Source organism: Octopus bimaculoides, chromosome 1, assembly GCF_001194135.2.
Source record: "Octopus bimaculoides isolate UCB-OBI-ISO-001 chromosome 1, ASM119413v2, whole genome shotgun sequence".
Classification (NCBI taxonomy): Eukaryota; Metazoa; Mollusca; class Cephalopoda; order Octopoda; family Octopodidae; genus Octopus; species Octopus bimaculoides.
In genome coordinates, this window is record NC_068981.1 from 129,048,600 (window position 1) to 129,057,235 (window position 8,636).

Below are 8,636 nucleotides of genomic sequence, written 5' to 3' on the forward strand. Positions count from 1 at the left end.
TATATATATATATATATATATATATATATATATACATATATTAATGTCTCTTTTTCCATGCTTGCAAGAGATCAGATGGAATTTATTGAAGTAGATTTTTTTCTATGGCCAGATGCCCTTCCTTTACCTATGTTCAAGTAAGGCAAGATTTCCCCATGGTCAGGCATGTTTTCACAGAATATTGGAAATGAATGATACTGATTTTATGACACTGACAATCATTTACAGCTACCACATGATGTCAGGTCAAGGAGACACAAACACACACACACACACACACACACACACACACACACAACAGGTTTCTTCAGTTTCCACCTACCAAATCTACTCCCAAGCTTTTGATTGGCTTGAAGTTTTTATAGAAGACACTTATTCAAGGTGCTACACAGTGGGACCAGTAGTATATTTACAGCTGAGTGAGTATCAGAGTTATGAATTGAAACATTCATTGCTGGCAGACATTCAAAACCATGGCCATTGAATAACTATTCAATGCTTGAACTCTTCACCTTTGTAACATTTTGTAACCATTGTGACATTCCTTGGAAAACAATGTTTTCATTGTCAGTGTCACATTAAAATATCTGTATTATTCATAATGAATGCTATTATAAAAACAAATAGTAAACACTTGACTCAGTAATCGTGTTTTAGATGGGTGTACATAAAGAGAGGATATATTTATATTTGTTATGTTTCCTCATAGAAAACAGTAGGGATGAAACTGAATATTTTAACCCTCTAGCGTTCAAATTATTCTGTCAAATAATAAACACTTGACTCAGACAGAAACCATGTTTTAAATGGGTTTGTAAAGAGAAGATATACAGAGTGAGCCAAAATTATGTTAACACTTATCTGTTCTGTTACAGATAGACATTCCCCATGGCTGACAGGCTCGCATTGGAACAAAGAAAGGTGGTTGCAAGCTTGATGGAAGTGTTTGGCTCGCCAACGACACAGTGCATCAAAAGTTTCCTGAACGATTTCCACATCGTGACCCACCAAGTCGTTTAACACTTTATCATATCCATGACAAGTTTGTATCGACTAGATCAGTAGCGGACAACTATCAAGGAAATGCAGGCCAGCCTAAATCAGGCAGAAGTATCTTGAACATTGCTGCTGTGCAGCAGGCCGGCCCAAATCAGGCAGAAGTACCGTGAACATTGCTGCTGTGCAGCAGGCTGTACTCCAGAGTCCATCTAAATCAACGAGAAAACATGCCTGGTTAGGGAGAAATACTACCTTACTTTGAAACAAGTGTGTGTTGGCAATAGGATAGGCATCTAGCCATAAAAAATTTGCCTCAACTAATTGTTTGACCCATGCGAGTATAGAAAAGTGAACATTAAAATGATGTTGATAATATTATTCCTGTCGCCATCTTTACAAGACATGAACAGCCACATTTTCTATTTATTTTCACAAAATATTATGCATTTAAAGATGTTGTGTGCATGAAATTAAATTATATTATTGTGTAAAGAGAACATTGAAGTTTAAATAATGTTTATGACACCAATACCTGAATAATTTTTTTATACACCCTTATAGTATGTTTTTATTTTATGAATTTGGGTGTTTTGTTTGTTTTGATTCCTCAAATAACTTGAAATAATTTTGCTTGTTTTCCAGATTTTGCAAACAAAACCTTTATTTTGTTTTTTATTTTACTACAATGGAGCGCCCTCCGTCTCCAGCACGGCTGGCCTACACCTCAGATAAACATCCGCGGCATACATTGGAGGCCATCAATGTTCTTCGGAAATTGAGAGAACTGTGTGATGTGGTGCTTATTGTTGGACAACGAAAGATTTTTGCTCATCGTATGATTTTGTCAGCATGCAGTCCTTACTTCCATGCCATGTTCACTGGAGAATTAGCAGAGAGCCGTCAGACTGAGGTCACCATAAGAGACATTGATGAGAATGCCATGGAGCTTCTCATAGACTTTTGTTATACTGCAAACATTACTGTTGAAGAAAGCAATGTACAGACTTTACTGCCAGCTGCATGCTTATTGCAGCTGGCTGAAATTCAAGAAGTGTGCTGTGAGTTCTTAAAACGGCAACTGGATCCATCCAATTGCCTTGGGATTCGTGCCTTTGCTGATACTCATGCCTGCCGAGACCTCCTAAGGATAGCTGACAAATTTACCCAACACAACTTTCAAGAGGTAAATTTGTTGTTTTTTTTTATATTGTTTTATTTCTTGTATTTGCAATACCAATTGATAAAGGCATTACAAAATGCTTTCTTGCTCCCATGACTGATCAATATATTTAGCACTTAACCACACCATCTCTACATATTTCTATCATAAATCAGATTTCTTAAAACAAGCAATCACTTGTGTGCATGCATGCATGCATGCGTGTGGTGTACATACATGTATACACACACACATACAGGCACATGTATAGGTATATGTAGGTGCTATGAGACCTTGTGGGCAGGTGTTTTCTATTATAGCCCCAGGTGGGCCAACACCTTGTGAGTGAATTTGATACATAGAAACTATGCATGAGTCAATCATGTATATGTATGTATGTGTGTGGTTTGTATAGGCTTGTCTTTATGTGACACTGCCTGATAACCAGTGTTAGTTTGTTTATATCTCTGTAACATAGTAGTTTGGTAAAAACAGAATCTGACAGAAGAGGTACCATACTTAAAAAATAAGTACTAGTGTCAATTTGATCAACTAAACCCTTCAAGGCAATGCCCTAGAATGGCTGCAGTCTAATGACTAAAACTTGTGCAAGAGTAAAAGAGTTCATAAATTTACTGGTCGCAGCTTCTTCAAATGAAATAATACTGTGTAATACGATTTTTGTCCCTGGGTAGTAACTGTTATTTCCTCTTTGCTTACTCCTAGAAAGTATGAAAAATAACTAAAATATCCTTCTCAAAACATGGCTATGATGCTCCCCCACTACTCTTGCTCATGGTCAGAGATGCACATATTGTCAGCCACTTAGGGACATGCACAAGTGGTTATAGTGAAGCAACTGACAAGCAAATCTATGGTGCTGAGCAGAATATTTGCTGTAAAGATATTTCTGCTTCAGCAACTCTGCACTAAATGTAATGGAAAATAGGTCAGTTTCAAAGCATTGATATCCAGGTTACAAAGCAAAGTTTAAAGTGAATAGTAGTCATTTCCTTTGATTTCTAGATAAAGGCAAATAGGAAATAACGTTTATAGACCAAAGACAAAAAAGAAAAATTAAAATTTTGTTACACAGTGTAATACTTCAAACATAATAAAGGTACAGGGAAAATAGCTGAGTGGCTATGGTATTGAGCCAGGTGTTCATATCTTAATTCACCTTGGTATCAAGAATAAGCATCAGTTCTTCATGGAATGTTAAATTAAATTAGACCAGCATACTATAGTGCAGTTTCAGAGATACTTAAATTTTCAAATGATAATGTTTAAATTTTTATAGGTGATGGAAAGTGAGGAATTCTTATTACTTCCTGTGAATCAACTTGTTGATATAATCTCCAGTGATGAGCTGAATGTACGAAGTGAAGAACAAGTCTACAACGCTGTCATGGCATGGGTCCGTTACAATATCCAAGAGAGAAGGCAGCATCTTCCAACTGTATGTCAAACAATGCAGAATTCTTTATTCTTTAATAATCTATTAATTGTATTTTTGGTAAATGAACAAATGTATATAAATAAATATTCCTTTTTGAAATATTCTTGCAACATTTCTTAAATAAAAGTTTCACATTTATTTTTCTCTGCAAGTATGATTATATTGGAATCAACATCATCATCGTTTAACGTCCGCTTTCCATGCTAGCATGGGTTGGACGATTTGACTGAGGACTGGTGAACCAGATGGCTACACCAGGCTCCAATCTGATTTGGCAGAGTTTCTACAGCTGGATGCCCTTCCTCACGCCAACCATTCCGAGAGTGTAGTGGGTGCTTTTACGTGCCACCTGCACAGGAGCCAGTCCAGCGGCACTGACAACGATCTCGCTCGAATGTCTTTACACATGCCACCGGCACAAGTGTCAAGAAGGCGACACTGGGCACAGGTGCCATCACGATTTCGCTTTCGCTTGCCCCAACAGGTCTTCGCAGGCCGAGTTTTGTGTCCAATGAAGGAGATTTTCATTAATATTGTCCACAGCTGGGCAAACTGAGTATTTGATTGCTAACTTCTAACTACCTGTCTGTAAAACTGAAATAGTAGACTGATACACTCAAAGAAATATAACTTAGCCATGTGTACAATATAAGGCTTAGCAAGCCAACAGTGTTTCATTGGAGCAGTGTTTTTAATATTGAACCATGCTCTATGCAACTTGTCCGAAGTAGTGTCCTCATGACCAAGTTCTTTCCAGAAGTTTCAAATCTCAAGTCAATTCAAACTGAAACCATTCTGCCACTTTGTTTTGAATTCTAACGTTGAACTTTTATTGGGGCAATTATGTAAAATATGCCAATGAGAGCTCTTTTCAACCTGCAAGAAATAGCAACCAAATTTACCTTAAATCACATCCTGTTATCTTTAAAAAATATGGATACATTTGATATTATAGTACTAAGATGGTCATGACTGGAATGCTTTTGATCAAAAGCCTGCTCATTTCAAGTTGTCTTGGTGCCAAACAATGTCATAAGACTTGAACCTGTGAACTTCACATAACAACATTTCTTGTGTGCTTTTTGAAGTTGTACCATTGAAAATTACTGTTTTTGCATTTGTTTATGGCTCCTATGAAAACACATGATCAATATGTACAACCTTAATGTACTCCAACATCTACAGATGAAGTTTTACTTAGGATACTTAACTGAGTGTTAGATATATTTATTTAAATATCTAATTCATAATTAACTTAAATACCTAAATTCCTTGCCAGAAGAGGAAAACTTTAATAAAATCTCACAAAGTGAACGTATGTTATAATGTAAAGGATATTTTAATTGCTTTTGAATAACAGGAAATATTTCTAAAATGTCTATCCATTTATAGGTCTTACAGCATGTTCGTCTCCCTTTGATGAGTCCGAAGTTCCTGGTTGGTACTGTAGGATCTGATCTGCTTATAAAAAGTGATGAATCCTGTCGTGATCTGCTAGATGAAGCTAAAAACTACCTCCTCTTGCCTCAAGAAAGACCCCTCATGCAGGGGCCACGAACAAGACCTCGGAAACCCATCCGTTGTGGAGAAGTATTGTTCGCTGGTAAATATTCTCCTTGCTCCATTTTTAATGGTTTGTCCTTTACACAGCATATTTTTCTTTATTTAACAGTCTTGTGACCGTTTCAAATTTTTTCTCATTAAGGCAAATGGTATGTTTACTGTTAACACTGATTCATTTATTTCCAAATCCAAACTGGAACAGTAGACATAGAATTGAAAATGGAGCCATATTATTAGCATTTTTATTATATCCAATGTTTATAAGATGGTCCGATATCAGTATTGCATCTAAAGCAAACAATCATTAATTTTTCTATACCGAAATTGCATACAGCTTGTGGTACATATTGAGAGCTCTTGAGAGTCAAGTATCACATTGCAGCAGCAGTAACAAAATATTTTCTAACTTGTTGATTCAGCTATCTTTAACTCTCAAACAGTGGCTATTAGATAATAAACTTTTACTCTGTCTTTTTGATAAATATAGTTTTATACTGCAAATGAAAGATGAAATTTGTCTTGAGAGTGGTTGTGCTGCCTTTTTGATTTGAACTAAACAAATAAGTCAGTTTGTTAAAACTTTTCTTGTTTTGATATATAATCCTTAAAAATCTTCAATTGCAGTTGGTGGATGGTGTAGTGGTGATGCGATATCTAGCGTTGAGAGATATGACCCTCAGACAAGTGAATGGCGCATGGTAGCACCAATGAGTAAACGACGCTGTGGTGTAGGTGTTGCTGTCTTAAATGACCTTCTTTATGCTGTAGGAGGCCATGATGGACAATCTTATTTAAACAGCATTGAAAGGTAAGAGTTTATCACATATTCATTTTGTAATAGGAATGTACTGACAGTCTTTGACATTATGTATCAATCTGTTCATGTGATAGCAGTCAAGGTTGAGTAGTCTCTATGATGTAAGTAAACTTGGAATGAAGTAATTGTTGTATGTTGGAGAGCAAGTAGGAGCTTTTGTGGAAATACATGAGTTCAGGTGTCATGTTAGAAAATATTCTACATCTATATATTCATGGAAATTTAATTAAAACTTACCTCATTTTCATAGCAGATACATAAATTGACCTGGAATTGAAAAAAAAATTGATTAGAAATTTATGTTTGATTTCTTAGATAATATTGATTTCTTAGATGAAAAAATGTTTAGTATTTCTGAAATTGCTTGACCATTTAAGAAGTAGCAACAGCCTGTACTTGTCAAAATTTATTTAGCGAAAGCCTCAGAAAATGTATTTTCTGGAAGATTCGCAGCAGTTTTGTCAAAATTTATTTAGCAAAGGTCTCAGAAAATATATTTCCTAGAAGATTCGCTGTGTCTTCTTGACAGTGTACATAATTTACTTTATGGCCTTTAATGGCAGGTATTCAGACATTGATAACACTTCAGTTACTATGTCATTATCTGAAACGATTATAAATATGAAATCACATGTAGATATCAGTCACATTTCCATGTTATAATGTTACAATGTAAGACACGTAAATTGTTATTTTCCTTCCATATATTTTTCTAAATCCAATTATGTTGTTTTTTCTTAATACTTGAAGATATGATCCTCAAACAAATCAGTGGAGCAGTGATGTTGCACCAACTAGCTCTTGTCGAACAAGTGTTGGAGTAGCTGTATTGGATGGACACATGTATGCAGTTGGAGGCCAAGATGGTGTATCTTGCTTGAATTTTGTAGAAAGGTATTTTTGGCTCTTTTTCCCATCTTTCGAATTTGAATCCTTGCACTAAGAAAATCCTTTAGGGTTCTACAATTTATTTCAGTAGGATAAATTATGAATTTATTTCAAATTCTAGAGATTATTTGAAGGAACAAGTATGTATAGTAACTAGAGAGGAAAAGATATAATACACTACAATAAGCTTTTGGCTATATGAATATTAACCAAGTAAGACCAGAAATAAAACATAGATGTTTGGAGAGTAATTATACGTTAGAAAGAGGATGGGAGACCAGTATCCATGACATTTGCAGAGAGTAATGAGTGAACAAGGTGTTTATTCTGGGATCTGAAAGATAAGACTTACCAGGTATAATGAAACAAGGAATGGCAAGTGTGTCAAGTGGGCTTGAGTAAAGGGAATCTGCAGCCAGCTAGTTCAAATGAGAAGGGACAGAATAAAGAGATAGTGCATTCATAATCGATTCAACTGATCACAGATCAGTTGAAGATTGTCATAAGTTAATGTTTGTCAGTTGGTCAGATGGCCCTCTGTTGGATGTAACAGCAGCAACATCCAAGACAGGTAAAAACTACTTCAGTGTGAAATTTTGGAAATAGAATTATTAAGCTTTTAAGCTTCTGGTTTTATGGTGACGAGATTAATATACAAGGTCTGATGTAAGGTAAAATAAAATAGTATTTATAATGATCTGATAAGAAAATGCTAAAAGATATATTTTCAGAAAGTAGTTTTTTTCCTTAAATCTTTTTAAAAAGATTAAAGTATTTTCTGTTTTATTTAGTGTTAAGGAAGGTTAGAATCATAATGTAGTTTGGAATAGAAACATATCAGTAACAATGAAGACTGTTAAAATGCTGAATGAAAAGAAAGCTATCTCTATAATTTGGAACCAGTGAGTGCAGTAAAAAAAAAAGATACATTACAGTGTTTATATTTCTTGACATCCATTTGTCTGAGTTTGATGGTTTTCAGAGTTCTACAAATTTCAATGTTTGCATATGAGTTGTTGATGATACTTGTACTAGAATAAGAAAAAAAAAACCCAAAAGAATTTAGATCATTAACCTGGGAAACTTAGAATGTACTTGAAAGTAGTGTTACAAGACTAAAATTTATGGAAAAATACTGGATAGTGAATCTCCCCAACAGATGAAGAATACTCTCACTAGCAATATAGCCTTTGCACTATGAAGTGTGAATAAAAATTTTTCTTAGTCACACTGGCTAAGAGAAGTGGTATGTTATGCTTTTGGCTATATTAGTTTTCAATCAGTTGTTTAGTTTGTTAACCACACAGCCACTCTTTACTCTTTTACTTGTTTCAGTCATTTGACTGCAGCCATGCTGGAGCACTGCCTTTAGTCAAGCAAATCGACCCCAGCACTCATTCTTTTAAAGCCTAGTACTTATTCTATCGGTCTCTTTTGTCAAACTGCTAAGTTACAGGGACATAAACACACCAGCATCGGTTGTCAAGCAATGCTAGGGGGACAAACACAGACTCACAAACACACACACACATATATGTTTCTGTCTACCAAATCCACTGACAAGGCTTTGGTCGGCCCGAGGCTATAGTAGAAGACACTTGCCCAAGGTGCCACGCAGTGGGAATGAACCCGGAATCATGTGGTTGGTAAGCAAGCTACTTACCACACAGCCACTCCTGTGCCTATCTACCAATTTTTTTTATTTTTCATCCATCAGAGAATCTGGGAAGATCAAGGGCACGGTCCCTTCT

The 8,636-nt window shown here is 35.6% G+C and overlaps 1 protein-coding gene across 1 annotated transcript in view; it reads left to right on the forward strand.

Annotated features, from left to right (window-relative positions):
* Positions 1-8,636, forward strand: part of LOC106878101 (kelch-like protein 20) — a 42,156-nt gene that overhangs the window by 16,603 nt on the left and 16,917 nt on the right. The window contains exons 3-7 of the mRNA XM_014927211.2: positions 1,642-2,182; positions 3,459-3,617; positions 5,010-5,220; positions 5,805-5,988; positions 6,748-6,891. Coding sequence (XP_014782697.1) covers positions 1,685-2,182; positions 3,459-3,617; positions 5,010-5,220; positions 5,805-5,988; positions 6,748-6,891 — 1,196 coding nt within the window. The 5' untranslated portion in view covers positions 1,642-1,684. The remainder of the gene's footprint in view (positions 1-1,641; positions 2,183-3,458; positions 3,618-5,009; positions 5,221-5,804; positions 5,989-6,747; positions 6,892-8,636) is intronic.